Here is a 24,120-nt window from a genome sequence, read left to right as displayed (position 1 = left end):
ATTTACGTCTGTAATAAAGCCCTTTTGTGGGGGAAAACTAATTCTGATTGGCTGGGCCTGGTTCCCAAGTGGGTGGTTCTATGCCCTCCCAGGCCCACCCATGACTGCACCCCTGGACAGTCATGTGAAATCTGTAGATTAGGGCCTGATGAATTTATTTCAACTGACTCATTTCCCAGTATGAACTGTAACGCAGTAAAATCTTTGAAATAGTTGTGTTTATATTTTTGTTCACTATATAACTATTTTCCTAACAACCTGATCATCAACCTGTTACGTGAATTATCCTAACCTGCTGCGAAAAGTCAAATCTGACGTTAATTCGACTAAAACGGAGTTTTACGTGCAGCCGGCTAATGCCTGGGAGGCAGCTCGCTTCCAAAACGAATGCAATCACTTTTCACCCGGTGGAAACTACGCGCGTTGAGCCCGGGTCCGTTTAATAGAATCCTCATTATACCGCCTGGGCGAATCAGCTGTGGGCGTCGTTTTTACACTATTTAGTAATCCTGATGTTTTTTTGGGCTGAAAACGACGGAGATACGACCACAGACACTTGAATTAAACACGTGCTGTCTGTCATGCGTGGAAGGGTTCCAAGTGGCTCTGAACCACTGCAGACCTTGTTCGCACGCGGAAGTGTCCACTTCGAAAAGTGAGAAGGTGCCCTGATTAAAATTCGTAAAATGTGGATCATTGTAGTAATCATTTGTGCGGCTCTAGCTGCATTCCTATACAAATATGTGTTCCGTACACCCGGACCAAATCCTTTCGATATCGACACTCGTGCGCCGCTTAAACCACTGGTCACCCAAAAGAAGGAGAAAAACAAAGTTCTGAAGCAGGGTGAGTCTCGTGGACACAAGGCTTGACCGATCACCAATGCATGCACGAAATATAGTTTCCTAGGAATATGTGCGCAAATAGATATACATTATGTAAATATTTTTTTGGCAGTCACCCTTGTCCTGTGTATGTTTCGAAAGTTATATCTAGTTGCATAATTAAAGTGTTCTGTCGTTCACATGTATCGCAAGAGCATTCGCATTCATTTGTAGTAGGAAAGCAGGTCAGGCAACTATTTCGTCTGTTAGAACCGTTGACAACGTTTTACAATATCCTATGGCTGCACTGATTGTCAACGACGGTACTGCGTCACAAGCTGGCCAAAGCTGCTATACTGCACTCGTGACTAAACTCATTGTTGAAATGAAATTCACCCCGCACTATATCATGTTTATAGCTGCTACTCAAACACTTGTTTCAGTACAACTAGTTAGGGTTTCATCCAATTTAGGACAGATTTTCATTCGAATATTCAAAAATCTGTATAAAACCACCAGACGTGTTTCCATCACACGGACTTTTTGCGGATAAAACGCTGTGCGTAATTAATCAGTGCACATAATTAATTTATCGCATAATTATTTTTACCGACATAAAAAGAACCCACTATGTCGAACGAACAAATTCTGTTTACATTTATGCCTATATAATTGTACTGCATTTGAACGTTTCCATGAAAATGCGGCCGAAACTTTTTTTCATGGGTCAGGTAATTAATTCATCTGCATGAAATGGTTAGGTGGAAACGTGGTTATAGGCTGTCTGCACACTCCATGGGACAATATTTCTGCGACACATCGTTATTTGTTTAATGTAAGAAGATATAACTATCTGTTAATTGTATGTTTTTATTACTCTTCACTACCAGGTTTCTTGGCCAGTAAAATACCTGAGAAACTAGATGCCATTGTCATTGGCAGTGGAATTGGTGGTCTTGGGGTGGCGGTGCTGCTTGCTAAGGTTGGAAAGCGGGTCCTGGTTCTGGAGCAACATGATCGGGCTGGAGGCTGCTGCCACACCTTTACAGAGAAAGGCTTTGAGTTTGACGTGGGTGAGAAGGCTCTTATCAGTTTACCTTTCCTTACCTAGAAGGCAGCTATCAGTTTACCTTTCCTTACCTAGAAGGCAGCTATCAGTTTACCTTTCCTTACAAAATGTGGTAGATACCTTCCCTTACTCAGAGGTGGTAGTGGCGATGAACCTAGTCTATTTCTGTTGTTGACCTTAACCAGGGATGGGCAACTTTGATGGTGGTGGGGTTCTGCATAGTAGCTTGTGGTTCTGCATACCTACATCAGATACGACACATGCAGACAGAGCCGGCCCTAAGTAAAATTTACCTACACATTTTGGAGCCCTCCCCCTCTTGACAGCGAAATGAGAAAAAATGACATTTTCCTGCAGTTCTACACATTTTGCCATGGGGCGTAGAGGAAAAATGGCACCTTATGTATTCTACTATTCCAACTCTCAACAGTAAGTTGAGACCCCAAATTAGTTCCTAAAAAAAAAAAATGAACGCATGTCCTGACCACATGTCCTGACCACATGGGCTGACCCTAGCCTGGTTTTGTCTCAACAACAAAACAATTGTGAGTTTGTGTCTAAGTGTGAAACACTGTAAATGCAAACTATGTATCAATAATACTGTCTTAAAAGCCCCATGTGATGTGAGCTGGACATCCTAAATATATAAGACAATCTAATAATAAAATACATCTATCAATCATGCCTCCACCTCAGGTATCCACTACATCGGGGACCTGTTGGAACATAAGCCCTTCCGCTGCATGCTTGACCAGCTGACCAATGGTCAGCTGCAGTGGGAGCCCCTGGACAACCCCTTTGACCAGGTGGTGTTGGGCCCTCCTGGAAACAGGCGCACCTACCCCATCTACAGTGGCAGGGACCGTTTCCCCGACGAGCTGAAGAAGTTCTTTCCTGGGGAGGAGGCGGCCATCGATGAGTACATGAGGCTGGTCAAGGTATGGTGCTGTTACATGATGTCATCAATAACTTCATACCGTAGACATCAGTTGACAAGTGTTTGAATGGAGCAGTAAAGGTGATTGTTTGGTATTTGATGTTTAAGGTCAATTAAGTAATCAGCTTTGCAAGATGAGTAGACTACTATGCTGCTGGTTGTTCTAATGTTGCTGCTGTTATTGGAAATTGTGGTTTATGCTGACTGAGCTCAGAACCTTTTCCCTACTTATTTCAGGGATAGGTTGGGCTCTATGCCAAATGCAGGGAATTGTGAGATTGTACTTTGGCAAAGAGGAGCTACCATGTGGGGACTGGTCTGTTATGGTTGTCATCTGTGTTGAGGGCCAGGGTTGTGGAGTCAAGAGTGTGCAAAGCTGTCATTATGGCAAAGGGTGGCTACTTTGAAGAATGTCAAACATAAAATATATTTGGCTGATGGCGCCAGACAGGAAGGCTGCCGTCTTATCGGCTCTTAACCAACCATGCTATTTTGTTTGTTTTTTTGCGTTGTTCGTAACTTGTTTTGTACATAATGTTGCTGCTACCGTTACTTATGACCGAAAAGAGCTTCTGGACATCAGAACTGCGATTGCTCGCCTCAAACTGGATGAAGAGTTCTTCTTCAATGAGTCGGATGGGAGGGATATAATACAGACTCCCGGCCAGGCCCAGATCCCCGTTATTCGCTGGAGAAGGAAACGGAGACTTCGCAGAAAGAGATCAGGGTGCCTTGTGAGCATCAGGTGGCGAGTGGCTAATCTGCCCTTGCCTTCCATCCTGCTAGCTAACGTTCAATCGCTGGAAAATAAATGGGGACTAACTGAAAGCACGTTTATCCTACCAACGGGCTGGACGAAGACATTAAGAACATACAGCTGGCGGGTTATACACTCTATAGGCAGGACGGAACAGCAGCATCTGGTAAGACATGGGGCCGGGGCCTACGCATTTATGTGAACAACGGCTGGTGCACGATAGCTAAGGAAGTCTCAAGGTTTTGCTCACCTGAGGTAGAGTATCTCATGATAAGCTGTAGACCACACTATCTACCTAGAGTGTTCATCTGCATTTTTTGTAGCTGTCTACATACCACCACAGACCGATGCTGGCACTAAATCCGCACTCAATGAGCTGTATACCGCTATAAGCAAAAAAGAAAACACTCACCCAGCGGTGGCGCTCCTAGGGGCCGAGGACTTTAACGCAGGGAAATTTAAATCTGTTTTACCTCATTTCTATAAGCATGTTAAATGTGCAATCGGAGGGAAAACAATTCTAGACCACCTTTACTCCACACACAGAGACGCGTACAAAGCTCTCCCTCGCCATCCATTTGGCAAATCTGACCATAATTCTATCCACCTGATTCCTGCTTACAAGCAAAAATTAAAGCAGGAAGCACCAGTGACTCAGTCTACTTAAAAAGTGGTCAGATGAAGCAGATGCTAAAATACTGGACTGTTTTGCTAGCACAGACTGGAATATATTCCAGAATTCTTCCGATGGTATTGAGTACACCATCAGTCACTGGCTTCATCAATAAGTGCATTGAGGACGTCATCCCCACAGTGACTGTACATACATACCCCAACCAGAAGCCTTGGATTACAGGCAACATCCGGACTGAACTAAAGAGTAGAGCTGCTGCTTTCAAGGAGCGGGACTCTAACCCGGAAGCTTATAAGGAATCCCGCTATGCCCTCCGACGAACCATCAAACAGGCAAAGCGTCAATACAGGACAAAGATCGAATCGTACAACACCGGCTCGTCGGATGTGGCAGGGCCTGCAAACTATTAGACTACAGAGGTAAGCACAGCCGAGAGCTACCCAGTTGGAGGCGGCCAGATGAGCTAAATAACTTCTATGCTCGCTTCATGGAAAGTAACACTGAAACATGCATGAGAGCATCAGCTGTTCCGGACAACTGTGTGATCACTCTCTGTAGCCGATGTGAGTAAGACCTTTAAACAGGTCAACATTCACAAGGCCGCAGCGCCAGACGGATTACAAGGACGTGTACTCCGAGCATGCGCTGACCAACTGGCAAGTGTCTTGACTGACATTTTCAACCTCTCCCTATCTGTCTGTAATACATGTTTCAAGCAGACCATGATGGTCCTTGTATTCAAGAACACTAAGGTAACCGGCCTAAATGACTACTGACCCATAGCACTCACGTCTGTAGCCATGAAATGCTTTGAAAGGCTGGTCATGGCTCACAACACCATTATCCCAGAAACCCTAGACCCACTCCAATTTGCATACCGCACCAACAGATCCACAGATGATGCAATCTCTATTGCACTCCACACTGCCCTTTCCCACCTGGACAAAAGGAACACCTATGTGAGAATGCTATTCATTGACTACAGATCAGCGTTCAACACCATAGTGCCCTCAAAGCTCACCACTAAGCTAAGGACCCTGGGACAAAACACCTCCCTCTGCAACTGGATCCTGGACTTCCTGACGGCCCACCCCCAGGTGGTAAGGGTAGGTAACAACACATCTGCCATGCTGATCCTCAACACGGGGGCCCCTCAGGGGTGCGTGCTCAGTCCCTTCCTGTACTCCCTGTTCACTCATGACTGCATGGCCAGGCACGACTCCAACACCAAGTTTGCTGATGATGCAACAGTGGTAGGCCTGATCACTGCCACCGATGAGACAGACTATAGGGGGGAGGTCAGAGACCTGACCGTGTGGTGCAAGGACAACAACCTCTCCCTCAACGTGATCAAGACAAAGGAGATGATTGTGGACTACAGGAAAAGGACTGCGCACGCCCCCATTCTCATCGACGGGGCTGTAGTTGAGCAGATTGAGAGCTTCAAGTTCCGTGGTGTCCACATCACCAACAAACTAACATGGTCCAAGCACACCAAGACAGTCGTGAAGCGGGCACGACAAAACCTATTCCCCCTCAGGAGACTGAAAAGATTTGGCATGGGTCCTCAGATCCTCAATGTTCTACAGCTGCACCATCGAGAGCATCCTGACGGGTTGCATCACTGCCTGGTATGGCAACTGCTCGGCATCCGACCGCAAGGCACTACAGAGGGTAGTGCGTACGGCCCAGTACATCACCGGGGCCAAGCTTCCTGCCATCCAGGACCTTTATACCAGGCAGTGTCAGAGGAAGGCCCTAAAAATTGTCAGACTCCACCCACCCCAGTCATGGACTGTTTTCTCTGCTAACGCATGGCAAGCGGTACTGGAGGGCCAAGTCTAGGTCCAAAATGATCCTAAATAGCTTCTACTCCCAAGCCATAAGACTCTTGAATATCTAATCGAATGGCTTCTCGGACTATTTGCGTTGCCCCCCCCCCCCCCCCCCCCCCCCCCAGAACGCTGCTGCTACTCTGTTTATTATCTATGCATAATCACTTTAATAACTCTACCCCCTGTATATAGCCCTGCTATTGTTATTTACTGCTGCTCTTTTGTAATCATACTTTTTTTTTCTTTTCTTAACTGCATGGTTGGTTAAGGGCTTGTAAGTAAGCATTTCACTGTAAGGTGAAGTCTGTATTCGGTGCATGTGACAAATAACATTTGATTTGTTTTAATACTTTTTTGCTTACTACATTAGTCCATATGTGTTATTTAATAGTTTTGATGTCTTCACTATTATTCTACAATGTAGAAAATAGTCAAAACAAAGAAACCCTTGAATGAGTAGGTGTTTAAACTTTTGACTGGTACTGTATGTATTCCATCTACAGAAAGCAGGACACAACATTTGGTTCCTGGGTCTGCTGAAGCTCATTCCTGTCCCCCTGGCCAAGTTCCTGGTGTACACAGGCCTGGCCAATCGTCTGTCATTCTTCTTCCGCATGGCGTCTCGCAGCGTGACAGAGGTGGTCAATGAGCTGACTAAGAACAATGACCTCAGGGCCATCTTCAGCTACATCTTTGGCACTTACGGTAGGGTAGACGGCTGTAGTTCCTGATAGTGGAGAGCATAACCACAGCCATCTCAAATGATAGACTGTGTTCCTATTCCCTATGTGGTTCACTAATTTGTGCTATTTGGGGGGGACACATTCTCTCCACATGGACCAAATTAATTGCATCTCTTTTTGTAGTGTGTTTGGTTTTATAGGACTCCATTTTGTTGTGTAACTGCAGGTAACATGCCCAAGGATGCCAGCTTCTCCATGCACAGCCTGATGGTCTGCCACTACCTGACTGGCGCCTGGTACCCAATAGGAGGAGCCAGTGAGATCGCCTACCACATGATCCCTATTGTTGAGAAAGCCGGGGGGGCCGTGCTCGTCCGCGCCCCAGTCAACCGCATCCTGTTCAATGACAACAAGGAGGCTATTGGTGAATAGGATTGGTTGAAAGATGAATTGATTGATCACACAGATGGTCAGATTTGACCACCTCTGGTTCCCATGGTTTTAGGTGTGAGCGTGATAAAGGGTCAGGAGGAGATCCATGTACATGCTCCAATGGTCATCTCCAATGCAGGCATCTTCAACACCTACCAGCAGCTGCTGCCTAAGGAACTCCAGGCCATGCCAGGTGGGTGAGGGTATTAAGGTGCATGTTCAAGATGTCTGTGTTTAAAAAGACTGAATTGTTAGTTGACACTTGTCTAGATAATGTTTCTTTGATCTTGTGATGCCTAACCATTAGATGTAACAGTTCACCACTGGGCATCGGTCCCCGGTTCAAATGTTTAAGATATGGGTGCATCGAGACCCCAAACCAATCCAAATGTAGCATGCATCGGTCAGAAAATCGATTCAAATGTTACAAATTGTAGGTATAGTAATTTTATGGGGCTCAAATTACTTTCTTTCTACCTTCCGAAAATACCTCATCTTTTCTGACACATGTTTCCTCTCCTTCAGTGTCAAACTAAGCGTGGAATTATGTTGACAGTCATTGATCTTGAAGTCATTTTGCATGCCTAACAACCCCAGGCAATGTCAGTAGCCTAGTTAAACTGCACGCTGTCCATAGCTTTGCGCACTGACCAGTGAGAGGTAGGCCTAATCATAGACCTATACATCACTTACACACACAGCTCCATCAGCTGCAGATTTGAAGTTAAAATGAATGTGTTTATGCAACAAATGTTAGTGCATCGAACCGCATTGATTTGTTCCTCTAATCAAACTAAAACTTAGCGTGTCGGAGCCCATGTGTCTTGATACGTATAGAATCTTCTTGAAAGGGAAAGATGCACATCCCTACTAATCATGAATGTTGTATGATCTTGTGATGCCCTTCAGCCATCCAGAAGCAGCTTGGTATGATGAAAAACGGGGCAGGAGGTCTGAGCATCTTCCTGGGCCTGACCGGAACCAAGGAGGACCTGGGCCTCAAAGCAGACAACTACTGGATCTTCACAGAGCACAACATGGATGAACTGTAGGTCCTTCCTCTGTTGGTTTAACCCGAAATGTTTGGCGTGTCCCCGTATGCCCCACTGTCTAATGACTTGTCTATTTATTTTAATTTACACCTTATTTGGTCCTTATTAACATATATCTGATGTGTTGCGTAGGCATACATTGTGTAATGTATTGTGGTTTGGACTTTGAGAGAAGTGTATTAATGTGACATAGCCTACGGTACATGAGACTGTGATGGTGAGTCTATGTAGTCACGTATTCTGTATTTCACTACCTTTTACTGTGTGTATCAAAGATTGTGCTGTTACAGTAATCTGTTTGGTATAAACTAAAATGTGATGTTGTCAAAATAGACAGTATCAGTTCACACTCACCACTACACTAATTTCACATGTTTGAAACCTCAATAGATATTCGCACTGTTTAACAAGCACGGTCTACAGTGCATTCGGAAAGTATTCAGACCCATTCACCTTTTCCACATTTTGTTACGTAACAGCCTTATTCTAAAATGTAAAATATTTTTTCCCTCATCAATCTACACACAATACCCCATAATGACAAAGCGAAAAATAGTTTTTAGATTTTTTTGCAAAGGATTAAAAAAAAAAAGTACACCTTATTTACATAAGTATTGAGTCCCTTTGCTGTGACACTCGAAATTGAGCTCAGGTGCATCCTGTTTCCATTGATCATCCTTGTGATGTTTCTACAATTTGATTGGAGTCCACCTATAAGGTCCCACAGTTGACAATGCATGTCAGAGCAAAAACCAAGCCATGATTTAGAAGATATTGTCCGTAGAGCTCCGAGACAGTATTGTGTCGAGGCACAGTTCTGGGGAAGGGTACCAAAAAATGTCTGCAGTATTGAAGGTCCCCAAGAACACAGTGGCCTCCATCATTCTTAAATGGAAGAAGTTTAGAACCACCAAGACTCTCCATAGAGCTGGCTGCCTAGCCAAACTGAACAATTTGGGGGGGGGGGGGCCTTGGTCAGGGAGGTGACCAAAAACCTGATGGTCACTCTGACAGAGCTCCAGAGTTCCTCTGTGGAGTTTGGAGAACCTTCCAGAAACAACCATCTCAGCAGCACTCCATCAATCAGGCTTTTTGTGGGTAGAGTGGCCAGACGGAAACCACTCCTCAGTAAAAGGCACATGACAGCCCGCTTGGAGTTTGCCAAAAGGCACCTAAAGGACTCTCAGACCATGAGACACAAGATTCTCTGGTCTGATTAAACCAAGATTGAACTCTTTGGCCTGAATGCCAAGTGTCACATCTGGAGGAAACCTGACACCGCTCATCACCTGGCTAATACCATCCCTACGGTGACGCATGGTGATGGCAGCATCATGCTGTGGGGACGTTATTCAGCGGCAGCGACTGGAAGACTAGTCAGGATCGAGGGAAAGATGAACGGAGCAAAGTACAAAGAGGTCCTTGATTAAAAACCTGCTCAGGACCTCAGACTGGGGCGACGGTTCCCCTTACAACAGGTCAACGACCCTAAGTGCACAGCCAAGACGACACAGGAGTGGCTTCAGGACAAGTCTCAATGTCCTTGTGGCCCAGCCAGAGCCTGACCTTGAACCCGATCAAACATCTCTGGAGAGACCTGAAAATGGCTGTGAAGTGACGCTCCCCATCCAACCTGACCGAGCTTGAGAGGATCTACAGAGAACAATGGGAGAAACTCCCCAAATACATGTGTGCCAAGCTTGTAGTGTCACACCCAAGAAGACTCGTGGCTGTAATAGCTGTCAAAGGTGCTTCCAGAAATTACTGATTTAAAGGGTCTGAATACTATGTAAAGGTAATATATATATTTTTTATGACTACATTTGCAAACATAACAAATGTTTTTGCTTTGTCATTATGGGGTATTGTGTGTAGATTGACGAGGGGAAAAAACAATTGAATACATTTTAGAATAAGGCTGTAACGTAACAAAATGTGGAAGAAGTGAAGTGGTCTGAATACTTTCCAAATGCCCTGTATATGTGCATCAGAATCTGAGAAGGGTGAAGTGTTCTTCACTGTAGTGTTAAAGAGCCTACAGTATCTTACTAAACCCATTATCTGGATGTTACAGGGTTGAGACCTATCTGAAGGGAAACAGGGAGGAGTCAGCGAAAAGTGTTCCCGTCCTCTTTGTGGCTTCTCCATCAGCCAAAGATCCCACCTGGGAGGAACGATCACCAGGTACAGAAACAAGACTGGTGTTAGCACTGATATTCACCATAATATACTGCTCAAAAAAATAAAGGGAACACTTAAACAACACAATGTAACTCCAAGTCAATCACACTTCTGTGAAATCAAACTGTCCACTTAGGAAGCAACACTGATTGACAATAAATTTCACATGCTGTTGTGCAAATGGAATAGACAACAGGTGGAAATTGTAGGCAATAAGCAAGACACCCCCAATAAAAGAGTGGTTCTGCAGGTGGGGACCACAGACCACTTCTCAGTTCCTATGCTTCCTGGCTGATGTTTTGGTCACTTTTGAATGCTGGCAGTGCTTTGAGTAGCATGAGACGGAGTCTACAACCCACACAAGTGGCTCAGGTAGTGCAGCTCATTCAGGATGGCACATCAATGCGAGCTGTGGCAAGAAGGTTTGCTGTGTCTGTCAGCGTAGTGTCCAGAGCATGGAGGCGCTACCAGGAGACAGGCCAGTACATCAGGAGACGTGGAGGAGGCCGTAGGAGGGCAACAACCCAGCAGCAGGACCGCTACCTCCGCCTTTGTGCAAGGAGGAGCAAGAGGAGCACTGCCAGAGCCCTGCAAAATGACCTCCAGCAGGCCACAAATGTGCATGTGTCTGCTCAAACGGTCAGAAACAGACTCCATGAGGGTCCGACGTCCACAGGTGGGGGTTGTGCTTACAGCCCAACACTGTGCAGGACGTTTGGCATTTGCCAGAGAACACCAAGATTGGCAAATTCGCCACTGGCGCCCTGTGCTCTTCACAGATGAAGCAGGTTCACACTGAGCACATGTGACAGACGTGACAGAGTCTGGAGACGCCGTGGAGAACGTTCTGCTGCCTGCAACATCCTCCAGCATGACCGGTTTGGCGGTGGGTCAGTCATGGTGTGGGGTGGTATTTCTTTGGGGGGGGGCCGCACAGCCCTCCATGTGCTCGCCAGAGGTAGCCTGACTGCCATTAGGTACCGAGATGAGATCCTCAGACCCCTTGTGAGACCATATGCTGGTGCGGTTGGCCCTGGGTTCCTCCTAATGCAAGACAATGCTAGACCTCATGTGGCTGGAGTGTGTCAGCAGTTCCTGCAAGAGGAAGGCATTGATGCTATGGACTGGCCCGCCCGTTCCCCAGACCTGAATCCAATTGAGCACATCTGGGACATCGTCTCGCTCCATCCCCCACGCCACGTTGCACCACAGACTGTCCAGGAGTTGGCGGACGCTTTAGTCCAGGTCTGGGAGGAGATCCCTCATGAGACCATCCGCCACCTCATCAGGAGCATGCCCAGGCGTTGTAGGGAGGTCATACAGGCATGTGGAGGCCACACACACTACTGAGCCTCATTTTGACTTGTTTTAAGGACATTACATCAAAGTTGGATCAGCCTGTAGTGTGGTTTTCCACTTTAATTTTGAGTGCGACTCCAAATCCAGACCTCCATGGGTTGATAAATTGGATTTCCATTGATCATTTTTGTGATTTTTGTTGTCAGCACATTCAACTATGTAAAGAAAAAAGTATTTAATAAGATTATTTATTTCATTCAGATCTAGGATGTGTTGTTTAAGTGTTCCCTTTATTTTTTTGAGCAGTGTATATTATTTCATTATTTTTATCTTTGGAAATGAATCAGCCACTGACTGACTACTTATTTAAACCCTTGGCCCCTATAAGGAGTATAATCCATTGACTAATGTCCTACATCTTACTCGGTTCGGAGGCAAGTTTTTTTCCAGGTTGTACCAGTTGAGGCTGCCTGGACATCTCTCCTCCAGGTGTTTCTAGGTTGACCCTTTCTTTTCCCCTGAGGGTTGCCATGTTGGATGTTAGGCCTAGTTCTCGTTTTATTCCTGATGTGAGACTGTCTTTTGTTTTTGTGAAACGTTTTATTTACTTAATGGAAACACAGACAAGACAACAGTTGGAACAAAATACTAAAGACGACACAACAGGATTCAGTAGTTTTCTATTAGGTACCAGATGGTTGCTCTGTCCAGGCTATCAAATGCCTTTTCAAAGTCTTAAGTTGATTTGTTCCATTCTATTGACTGTCCAATGTTAATGCATTAGTGTTGCAATGTGTTCCTGAACCCAGCCTGCTGGTCGCTGATCTACACCATACCAAAACATTTTGAAATTTAGATTCTTGGAAGTGCACACAACTACAATATCTGATGCCATCAGATTGAAGGCTGAACAGACATGTTTCGACCCCTTTTCTTTTCCCGTTCTTCACAGGCAAGTGCACCCTGAGTCTGGTGACCTTTGCTAACTATGAGTGGTTTGGGGAGTGGAAGGATGACAAGGTGACCAACAGAGGGACTGATTACAAGGAGCTGAAGCAGATATTCTGTGACTCGATTCTGGAGGTGGTGATGAGCGTCTTCCCCAAGATTACCAGGGACAAGGTAGAGCATTTAGCCCATTCATACTAAACTCTGGTAGACTGCTTTTTCCAGGAAACTAACATCTCTATGGAGGATGCACTAGTAAGCTGTAACATAGACACACTTCCTTTTCAATTCTGACAAATGGTGTAACTTAATACCTCGATTGGAAACATACATCTCCCTTGTCTCTCTCGGTCTGTCTTTAGGTTGAGTTCATCGAGGCTGGAACACCCATAACAAACACACACTACATTGGAGCCTCAAAAGGGGAGATCTACGGAGCAGACCATGGCACCGCTCGTTTCAGCGCTGAGTGCAATGCCACCGTGAGGCCCCAGACACCCCTGAAAAACCTCTACCTCACAGGTCAGAAACTTATACGGCTGATAGTTCCAAGGACATGTCATAGAGAAGCTATATATCTGTTTTCGATAGGCTAACTAATGGCTTAGCATTTGGATAAGTCATACGTTTTGACTTCAGTATTAAAGGTCTATATTGGCTCTGGTTTCTACTGCGCGTTGATGTTCCGGTGTTTGTGTTCTGTGTACAGGTCAGGATGTGTTTGTGTGTGGCTTTGCTGGTGCACTGGCTGGGGCTCTCACCTGTGGTTCTGCCATCCTCAACCGTAACCTGCACCTGGATGCCATTGCTCTGGCCAAGAAGACCAAACGTGTCGACACTAAGAAGTTGAAGTAACACGCTACTCACCACCACCCTCAACCCATTGTTGCTCCGGGTGAAGTTTCCCTTAAGTACAGGTCTAGGATCAACTTCCTCTCCCCCAATCCACATTAGTTGGGGAAAATGCCCAAGATCAGCGTCTAGGGGCAACTTCACCCTACTCCACCCAACTCACCAAAGCTACAATAACACAAGCCCAGGGACAGGCTTCAATCTCTTGTCCTACAGTCAACACAGTGAAAAGATGGTTACTGTGTGTTTGAGTGTGTAACTATTCTTATCAATGAGTGTAGAGAACTCTGCTCTCTCTCACTGTTAAGGGAAAAGAAAATTGAAAGTTGAGGAGTCTTTCAATCAAATGTATTTTGTAAAGCCCTTCTTACATCAGCTGATGTCACAAAGTGCTTTACAGAAACCCAGCCTAAAACAGCAAGCAATGCCGCTGTAGAAGCACGGTGGCTAGGGAAAAACTCCCTAGGGAGAAACCTAGAGACGAACCATGCTATGAGGGGTGGCCAGTCCTCTTCTGGCTGTGCCTGGTGGAGATTTATTAAAAAACATGAGCTGGTGTACACCCAGAAAAATGTGTTTGTGTGGAGGTGCTGACTAACGGTGAATAAACTATCAAAAAAAGTCGCACACTCCATATATAAACTCCCAGCAATTTAATGGGTATTTACCAACGTTTCGGCATCACTGTGCCTTCCTCGGGGTAGGAAGGCACAGTAACTGTTAACAAAAACCAATAGTGTATGGCATAGTAAATATATTATGCTATTATCATATAAATCAATATTATGCATCAAAATACATTGTTTCATTTCATATTTGTTACATGTAATCTTTTGGTTCAACTTTCCTGTATAATGAGCATCATCAACAGGGGGAACATATTAGGTGTACGCTAATAAGCTGTAGAAAGAATATTAATTTGTAAGAATTGTTCAGGAGAAGGGCCTGAGATCAGTCAATATTCAGACCTCTAGGGGTCAATGTTTTTAAATAGGATGCCCAGTAAGCCTCCCTTTGTAGTAGTAGGATCTCGATGTTACGTCCTCTCCTTGGTAGAGCAACATGCTCAATGCCTGTGCATTTTGAGAGAGGAGATTGGATGGTTAGCCTCAACAAAGTGAGCTGCTATTGGATAGTCAATGTTCTTACACCTGATTGAGCTGCGGTGTTCAGCTATGCGTTGTTTTAATTGTCTGTCCGTTTGTCCTACGTAGGCTTTTCCACATGAACAGGTGATGAGTTTGGAATTAATTTAGTTCCTGCTGACTTCCTTCCCAGAGCACAAATACCATCTATGTATCCCTTACATAGGAGTATTTTAGAAAGTAAGGGGTGTGTCTTTTATAAAGGAGTGCTTCTTCAAATTGTCCCACATACAGGTTTGCATAGTTGGGGGGGGGGGGGGGGGGGGGGGGGAGGGGAAGGGGAAGGGGACCCATGGCTACTTCCTGAATTTGAAGGAAAAAGTCTGACTCAAAGACACAGTAGTTATTGGATAATACCAGTTCAGTAAGTTGTGAGATGCAATCATTGGATGGAGCAAGGGCGGAGTCTCTCTGCTGAAGGAAGTGTTGCAGCGCCTGCAAGCCTCCAGTGTGTGGGCTGTTAGTGTACAAGCTCTCCACATCAAAAGTGGCCAGCAGGGTGCCCTCTAGTATCCTTCCTAAGCCCTCTATCAATGAGATCATGTGACTAGTGTCTTTGACATAAGATGGGAGATTCTCACAGAAGAGATTATAACAGAACATTGCCAAGATGTTCATAGATGACCAGCAGGGTCAGATAATAATAATCACAGTGGTTGTAGAGGGTGCAACAGGTCAGCACCTCAGGAGTAAATGTCAGTTGGCTTTTCATAGCCGATCATTCAGAGTATCTCTACCGCTCCTGCTGTCTCTAGAGCGTTGAAAACAGCAGGTCTGGGACAAGGTAGCACGTCCAGTGAACTGGTCAAGGTTCCATAGCCGCAGGCAGAACAGTTGAAACTGTAGCAGCAGCACAACCAGGTGGACAGCAACGAGTCATCAGGCCAGGTAATGTTGAGAGAGAGCGCGAGAGAGAATATACACACAGGACACCGAATAAGACAGGAGAAATACTCCAGATATAAGACTGACCCTAGCCCCCCAACGCATAAATTATTGCAGCATAAATATTGGAGGCTGAGACCGGAGGGGTCGGGAGACACTGTAGCCCCGTCTGACGATACCCCCGGACAGGGCCAAACAGGCAGGATATAACCCCACCCACTTTGCCAAAGCACAGCCCCCGCACCACTAGAGGGATATATCTTCAACCACCAACTTACCATCCTGAGACAAGTTCGAGTATAGCCCACGAAGATCTCCCCCACGCTACGAACCCGAGGTGGGGCACCAACCCGGACAGGAAGATCACGTCAGTGACTCAACCCACTCAAGTGACTCAGCCCTCCTAGGGATGGCATGGAAGAGCACCAGTAAGCCAGTTACTCAGCCCCTGTAATAGGGTTTGAGGCAGATAATCCCAGTGGAGAGAGGGGAACCGGCCAGGCAGAGACAGCAAGGGCGGTTCGTTGCTCCAGTGCCTTTCCGTTCACCTTCACACTCCTGGGCCAGACTACACTCAATCATAGGACCTACTGAAGAGATGAGTCCTCAATAAAGACTTAAAGGTCGAGACTGAGTCTGCGTAGCAGTGAAAGTTAACATTATGTTTCCAAATGACACCACCAAGAGGTAAAATATATAGTGGTCCTAAAATGGAGCCTTGAGGAACACTGAAATGTACAGTTGATTTGTCTGAGGACAAACCATCTACAGAGACAAACTGATATCTTTCCGACAGATAAGATCTAAACCAGGCCAGAACTTGTCCGTGCAGACCAATTTGGGTTTCCAATCTCTCCAAAAGTATTTGGTGATTGGTGGTATCAAAAGCAGCACTCAGGTCTAGGAGCAGATGCAGAGCCTAGGTCTGACGCCATTAAAAGATAATTTACCACCTTCACAAGTGTAGTCTCCCTTTTGCGGGATGCGCGGGGGATATGGTCACTAGTGTAACCAGGAGGAGAGGCCTCATTTAGCACAGTAAATTCATCAGCCTTAAGCCATGTTTCAGTCAGGCCAATCACATCAAGATTATGATCAGTGATTAGTTCATTGACTATAACTGCCTTGGAAGTGAGGGATCTAACATTAAGTAACCCTATTTTGAGATGTGAAATATCACAATCTCTTTCAATAATGACGGGAATGGAGGAGGTCTTTATTCCAGTGAGATTGCTAGGGGCGAACACCGCCATGTTTAGTTTTGCCCAACCTAGATCGAGGCACAGACAGGGTCTCAATGGGGATAGCTGAGCTGACTACACTGACTGCTAGTGGCAGACTCCAGTAAGCTGTCAGGCTGACTAGCTAACTGGCCTGCAGGCTGTGGATGCTGTCAGCATCAGATCTGTAAATTGGGTGTAAACTCAATCAACATTTGGAAATTATTGCTCAGGGATAGATTGCTTTTTTTAAAATATATATATTCATAAATCAAGTGTTCAGATGTGATTAGCACATTTCATATTTTCACTCGTAATATATTGAGAACAAAAGTGTTGGGTGGAGTAGATTAAGTTACCAATACTTTTGATACCAGTACCAATACAACTGCTGCAAACATGTTAATAATGTGTTATAACTCAATATACTGTGGATAACAGTGGCTTCTGTCTTAAGCTTCCAACCAGCTATGCGAAATGAACCCTAATGTAGGGGGAAACTGTAACTCTCTCTATTGGTGCAAAAAAGCCATAACACAACAAAATTGTGAACCAGGTTTAAAAGCTCTGTAACACTAACCATTATAAATGTCTAATGCCTCCGTTTGAACACAGATGTACAGACTGGACTGTTTTGAATTAACATGCCTTGCTTCAAATGTACAAAGTTAATTACTCATTATTAAACATTGCATACAAAAACATCTTCACGCTGATCATTGTAAAAATGAATTATTCCACTCTAAATGTATGGGGAGACTTTGTAACAATAGCACAAACTGTGATAATGAAGGACTCATTCATCAGAGATTGAATAGATATTTTCCCAACCTTTCTGTCATTATCATCCCATAGAATTCTATTGATACTGGCTGGCCTGGAATATTGCTTGATTATTATGATGATAAAAGTCTCAAAATGGGTTTACCATTCTTTCACCAATATCCCATGAATAAACTGTGGTGTATATATTAATAAGAAAATGTTCATAATGTGCAAGACATGATGGCACGTGCACAGAGGTCTTCTGCAAGACGTCTGTCTGGAGGTGATGAGAGATCTGATTAGTTGAGGAGAATTAGGGGCCGTACCAGAATGTGGTCTCATCATTTATAAGCATCTTGAAAATGTATAGCATATCTCTGCAGTTTATGGTGTGAGAAGGTAAGCTAATCACAATTCATTAAATATTAGCTAGCTAAGTATAGCTAACCACACATTGCACAAAGCATCTTTGAGATTCCCTTTTGATTAACTAGCAAGTGGTTCCTAAGTGGTTGCTAGGTGGAGCTGGAGGAAGATTGCTGGCTACTTAGCTGCTGGCTAGCTAGCTAACGTGAACTATGTAGTGGCAATGCATAATAACATCATTGTCTCGTGTAAAGCGTACTAAACTCTTCAATAATTAACTTCACTCTTGCATAAGTAGTTCATTTAGCTAGCTCAATAAGTATCGTGAACTTATTCACCTCCCAGGCCTCTGGCTAACGTTAGCCAGTAAAAGGCCTAGGCTTGTGGAAGCAGTGTATTACTTGACAGCGTGTTTACATGCATTTACGCATGGTCTATTCCATCCTAGTTGCAACCAACTACGAAATCGGCCGGTCATGGAGGTCAATGGGTGCGATGAACTTCAGAATTATGAAATACTTGCAGAGATAGGCGAAGGCGCATATGGCAAAGTGTACAAGGCCAGAGAGGTCCGCAATCAACAGCGACTCGTAGCGGTGAAGAAGTTGAACATACCCGGACACACGGAGAGTGGGATCCCTGCTTTCATGATCCGAGAGGTGGCGCTCTTGCGTAAGATTGGGTATTTCAACCATCCCAACATTGTAAAGTAAGTTCATTTTTCTGGAATATAATTATATCTGAAAATGTTTGCATAGCCTATGAATTATACATAATTATCTTTAGGTTTAAAATCAGTTTGATGGTGTTTTATAATTGTATACCATGGTGTCATGCCATTTCATTAGCAGAAATGGTTCACAATGATTGACCTTAATTGCTGATCTTACTGAAAGGTTGTTGGATGTATCTGCTGGTCTGAAGAACAGGAGTTTGGACCTGATGCTGGTGTTTGAGTACATCGACCAAGACCTGTCTACCTTCCTCACCACGGCCCCCAGCACTGGACTGAGTCTTGACAAAATTAAAGTGTGAATTCTCCCCCTTACATACCTGCATCTGAATAAAATCTCAATGAATCCAAAGCACTCCATTAAGAATTAGTATAACATTTTACTGTACTCTCTTTTGAACTTTTCATAACAGATGTCCTCATATCTTTTCAGAATAAGCCACAGTCAGAGTGTTTGAGCAATGCTGTCATGCTGCTTCCTGTCTGTACAGGATGTGATGGTGCAGCTGCTGCAGGGGCTGGACTTCCTGCACACCAACATGCTGGTGCACCGCGACCTGAAGCCGGAGAATGTACTGGTTAGTAGCCGTGGAGAGGTGAAGATCGCTGACTTTGGGCTGGCGCGCATCTACACCTATCACATCGCCCTTACACCCTGTGTAAGTCTACAGAGTAGAACATCCTCCTTTTCAATGCACAATCTGTTCAATTGTCACGGTGCCATTGTCCCCCAGCCTAACTAAGGTAAAGGAACTATACTTTTTACTTTTAAGTATCTTTCTCTCTGTGTCCTATCCAACGTCTCACACCCTCTCCCTTCCTTTCCCTCCCTCTCTCTCTCTTCAGGTGGTGACACTGTGGTACAGGGCCCCCGAGGTGCTGCTCCACTCTGGTTACATGTCCTCCGTGGACATGTGGAGCGCTGGCTGCATTTTTGCCGAACTGTTCCTTTTGAGACCGTTGTTCCGTGGATACACTGAGGCTCAGCAGCTCCAGAAAATATTTGAGTGAGTTTTTTCTTCTACTGTGCCCTACTTTTGATAGGTCATTTATGATAAGCATTTGAATAATGTATGATGTGTGTTTTACCAGTGCCTTGTGTTGGGGGTGTGTCTGTGCTCTTCCCCATGTCCCACAGGGTGATTGGCTTGCCCAGCGAGGAGGACTGGCCCAGGGAGAGCCCCATCTCATACTCTCGTAGCTGGTGCCCCAGAGACCCCTGCACACAGCTCTTATCCAACCTGGGCCAGGAGGAGAACAACCTACTCCTTGTATGTACAATATACACATTTTGAGTCATGTTTCTGTTACAAGGCATTTACCATGTTACTGAATCATTGAATTTTATTGTACTTTTAAAGCACACACTTGCTCTCTGCCTGCAGCAATGTCTAGAGTTCAGCCCGACCAATCGCATCTCAGCTTCCAGAGCCCTCTCCCACCCTTTCCTGGTGTGCGCCTGAGGACTCATAACCTGGCAGGATGTGGAGAGGATGGAGGAGAGCTGGGACAGAAGTTCATTTCCCTTGGAATCCTTTTAGCCTATAGAACACTGACGGTTCTCGTGCCGTAAGATCCAATGTACCTGTATCGAAATGTATAATTTTTTGGAATGGAAATAAAAGTGAAAATATTTAGAAGGTAAATCTGCATGTTAATCAATAAAGTGGGCACCATGTCACTGTTTTGGTAAAAAGTTGAGAGATGGGGGTGGAGAAATTGAACTAATCTCAAATTCATAGACAGAGCTAAGGATGCAAAGACTGACCATCCATGATATCAAAATTATAGATTTAACTGTGTTTTAAAGCTATATAGTGTTTGTTAACATTATGTACAAACATTGAAGTTAAACAGGCTTATTTATTGGGCTCCGATGGGGTGCGTCAGTTGAACTAAGCTAATTAGGTATTTATAAGTTATATTCTTTAACAATCAATGGGTATATATCATCAATTTAAAAGTCAAAACATTTATGTAGTGTTGCCCCTTTAAAAGTAATTTGTTCTCAACATGAATATCCAAATCTTGACTGGTTTTATCTGAAATGCATTTCTGAAGACTAGTTTCGTATTATGAAAAAATACATTTATATCAAGCGATGTAGAAACTGCGATTCTTATGGCATGAAAACCCAAAGTGGAAGGAAAAGGAAATGACAACAAATGTATTGCTTTACTACAACAAATTAGTTTATAACTAGAATCCTTAATTGCTACATCTATATATATATCTTTTTTTTTACTTATACATGAATAATACATACCCATTCATTCTTGAAGAATATAACTTATAAATGCCTCATGAGCTTAGTTCAACTGTTGTACCCCATCAGAAACCAAAATATAAGCTTGTTTTACTCCAATGTTTGTGAACGATGTAAACGTAAACAAACACTGTATAACCTCAAAACATGTTTAAACCTATCATTTTTATATCATAGGTGGTCAGTCCTTGCATCCATAGCTCTGTCTTTGAATTTGAGAGTAGTTACATTTCCCCAGGCCCGTCCCTCAGCTTTTAACCAAACCAGAGGTGGGTGGCCACTTTGTTATTGTTTCAACAACAAAAAATGCATTGTTGCTTGATTTGTTTTCCACTCTGTATTTGATACCAGGCAGTCAGAATGCAGAAACAAGAGCTGCTAGAACATTTTGCAGGAGAACAAAATGTTAATCATTCAGAATGTGTATGCTTTCATTTATTACTGAGGCATTTTGTTGTTACAAGTGATATTATTCATCTCCAGCTGCTGCAGTGGATGACAGTGCTGTATGAGCATATAAGTGAATGCATTATTTTTTATATTGTTCCAACTGCACCTTTGGTTCTTTATGGCCCTTTTTATTTCCTGTATATATTTTCTTTGTTTAGATACTTGGAAAGGTCATACCTGTACATCTGTTTTATTGGCCATAACATACACTTTCTTTTTAAGTTTTGAGGTGCAATTTTAATGTTAGGGGCATTTTTTCAGGACAGAGAACATTCGGTGATCTTGTTTTATTTGAGCAAATGTAAATTCATTTGATTATTAGTACTTTCGACAGTGTTACTGATTTCACTCATTCAATTGAGCAGCACCTGTTATTGGACTTGGTTTGATTTCACCCACATCTTACAAGTATTTTAATGAAGATATGTTCACAATATCATGTTACCAAATGTCTGTTTTACTATTTTGTACAAGAAACATGGCTATAAGGTTATCCCACCTCCACGACCTTAAGTGGTTACAGACACAGTGCTGTTTACCCTTTCCTTTCATGACCGTTGATCTTAGTATGGCCACACAGGGTCAAGTGCAATGATGTTTATAAGGTCAGATATATTCTTATTGTTCAAGACCTGAAGTGGCCCAAGCTAGAGTATGAATCAAACGTCAGACTTCCTCTGGCATACTGCACTTAGGGAGAGGTTATTCTAAGTAGTTGTCCGTGACTTGCTGTTATTTTAGAAGTTGTATCTTTGGCCTCTTCAGATGTGGGACTGCCCGTGCTGCATCCATCCCTCTCCCTTGTTGCCTAATTTGTACAGGGCCTCTGTCCCAGCTCTCTGATCTGATCCCCCTTTCAATATATTCTGGGCCTTGTACTCTTGTTAATTTAAAGGCAGAGTCAACGATATGACGTAACTGGGCCTTGTACTCTGTTAATTTAAAGGCAGAGTCAACGATATGACGTAGATGCACAAAGTAAACAGCATAGTGGGTCAATTTCCGCAACAACTAAGAGCATTGGAGCGCAATGCTAAACTTCACTGTTTTGGTCCCGTGGCTTCCACGTTGTAAGTGTGATGCGAACCTGTGCGCAAGCGCAGATACAGTTAGACCGTTTGAGAGCGAAGTCTTGCATCTCACTCATTGCAATATTTGCGTTACTTCTTGTGCAACGTCATTTCACTAACTTTAAGTTAAGTGGCAAATTGCCTGTTTGGGAACTGGAGCCAGTGTTTTATACTGAGAGTTGGTAGGGTACTTCTCAAATGAGTTTGCCTTACAGTATTTTGTGTTAACTTTCAAACAGGCGCATTTTATTCCTGAGTCATATTTATATAAATACAAGTGTCTTTAGGTTTCAAGTTATCTTTATTCAAGTGTATCTTGATCCATGAAACGGCCAGACTTGACATTGTAGATGTAGCCTATGCTGTTGCAAAGAAGTTAACACATCCAATCATAGCTTAAACGATAGAGATGACCATGCTCTATTGACAGTGTGCTGACATTGTACTGGTTCTGTCAGATGCTGTCTATAGCTCTCCCAGCCTTGGCCCCTGCATGTGGCATGCCGCAGAGCCCGGGCGAGGGGAGGGGGTTATATTTTTAACCGGGACACGCTGCGCTCTGCGCTCGCCGTAAATGGTCTTTCACGCTCTCTGTTGCTGCGGCGCACAAATGCCCAGTCCCTGCTGTTGTTAGTGACCATAGCCGGTCCCCTACGATTCGAGTACATGTAAGTACCCTAGCAAAATTCCTTTATGTTGGCTTCTAAAACAAAACATGTTGAAAGCCAACTTACAATGGGAATTGTTTAGCTTTTCGTTCATTGTAAATGACACCGTGAGTTTTAGTGCGCTTTGGCACAACTAGATTACAACAGTTGATTTGAGTCAAATAAACGGACACATTTTCGGACATAGTTCATTTAAATAATTTGCATTTAAATACACATTTGATCTATTAATCGTATAGCTACACAGTTAGAAAAACCTCTTCAGTGCGCACGAGTGGCAAGGAAAATAGACCCTCGAATTGGGTCCATTACGCGTCAGTAACTGACAAGGAATTGTGTCCCGATTGCAAGGTCTTCCCCCAGGTTTTTTTTTTCGTTGGCATTTGGTATCAAATAGTGATTATAATCTGTTAATAGATCTGTAATATCAAACTGCGGAGAGACTTGTTCGGCCTAATGTCATTATCTTACCAAACATTTGACTTGAGACTTGTTTGCATAGGAAAATTGCTCTCATTCTTGCCATGACTCATGTCTTGTTTTGTCATAGTGTTTTTTTTTTCTTCGTTTGCGTTCTTTCATACTATACTGTGAGATCCTATTTTTGGATAAATATTTGGTGGTAATGATGTTTGTTGCCATGGTGTTTTCTTAAAGTGGTGAGCTACTGACTTGTGGCTGATGTAGAGGGTGAAAGTTAGAGTGGACTGGCATACCAACTAGGACTGAACTACATGTACAGAAAGGAACAGTGATGTCATCATTGTAATTCATCACATGTAATTCATGTGATTTAGGCTAGATCTTTTGGATGCCATCTGGCATTGGTGGAGCAAAATTTCCCCAATTGTTCACACTTGGATGTCACACAGTATACAACTGTTAATGTGTCATATCATTCCATGGGCGGAGGGGCGGGTTACAATATGAGGGGCGGAGGGGTGGGTTACAGTATGAGGGGTGGAGGAGGAGGTGAGCTACAGCTGCTCTAGAGGCATTATGTTCCGTAGTGTAGATAAGTCCTAGAAGCTGCAGTTGTTATCATTTCT

General features: G+C 44.0%; 3 protein-coding genes across 8 annotated transcripts in view; all 3 read left to right on the top strand.

Moving 5' to 3' along the window:
- Positions 1–431: 431 nt before the first annotated feature.
- Positions 432–13,817, top strand: LOC115171059 (all-trans-retinol 13,14-reductase). The gene is made up of 11 exons (XM_029727530.1): positions 432–846; positions 1,715–1,897; positions 2,590–2,831; positions 6,560–6,761; positions 6,966–7,163; positions 7,245–7,364; positions 8,081–8,219; positions 10,298–10,407; positions 12,656–12,825; positions 13,014–13,173; positions 13,361–13,817. The coding sequence occupies exons 1-11, from the start codon at positions 687–689 to the stop codon at positions 13,504–13,506; spliced, it is 1,830 nt and encodes a 609-aa protein (XP_029583390.1). The 5' UTR covers positions 432–686; the 3' UTR covers positions 13,507–13,817.
- A 3,780-nt stretch (positions 13,818–17,597) lies between these two features.
- Positions 17,598–20,259, top strand: cdk21 (cyclin-dependent kinase 21). 2 transcript variants are annotated; one of them, XR_003871140.1, is made up of 7 exons: positions 17,598–17,917; positions 18,333–18,593; positions 18,781–18,913; positions 19,109–19,276; positions 19,464–19,624; positions 19,734–19,888; positions 20,003–20,259. XR_003871140.1 is itself a non-coding variant. In XM_029727529.1 (7 exons), the coding sequence occupies exons 2-7, from the start codon at positions 18,361–18,363 to the stop codon at positions 20,078–20,080; spliced, it is 906 nt and encodes a 301-aa protein (XP_029583389.1). In that variant the 5' UTR covers positions 17,717–17,917; positions 18,333–18,360; the 3' UTR covers positions 20,081–20,259. The 2 variants fall into 2 exon arrangements, 1 of the variants encoding a protein (XP_029583389.1); XM_029727529.1 differs by having other exon boundaries at positions 17,717–17,917; positions 19,756–19,888.
- Positions 20,260–22,971: 2,712 nt separating this feature from the next.
- The window catches only part of LOC115171054 (supervillin), a 38,861-nt gene continuing 37,712 nt past the window's right edge, over positions 22,972–24,120 (top strand). For 4 of the 5 annotated variants that reach the window (XM_029727524.1, XM_029727523.1, XM_029727522.1 and 1 more), the window contains exon 1: positions 22,972–23,071. The gene's annotated coding sequence lies outside the window, so the exon portion shown is untranslated. The remainder of the gene's footprint in view (positions 23,072–24,120) is intronic. The other variant, XM_029727521.1, reaches the window with a different exon arrangement.

The sequence above is a fragment of the Salmo trutta genome, chromosome 32 (assembly GCF_901001165.1).
Source record: "Salmo trutta chromosome 32, fSalTru1.1, whole genome shotgun sequence".
Lineage (NCBI taxonomy): Eukaryota > Metazoa > Chordata > Actinopteri > Salmoniformes > Salmonidae > Salmo > Salmo trutta.
The sequence above is the reverse complement of the archived record's forward strand: the minus strand, read 5'-3'. Positions and strand labels throughout refer to the sequence as shown.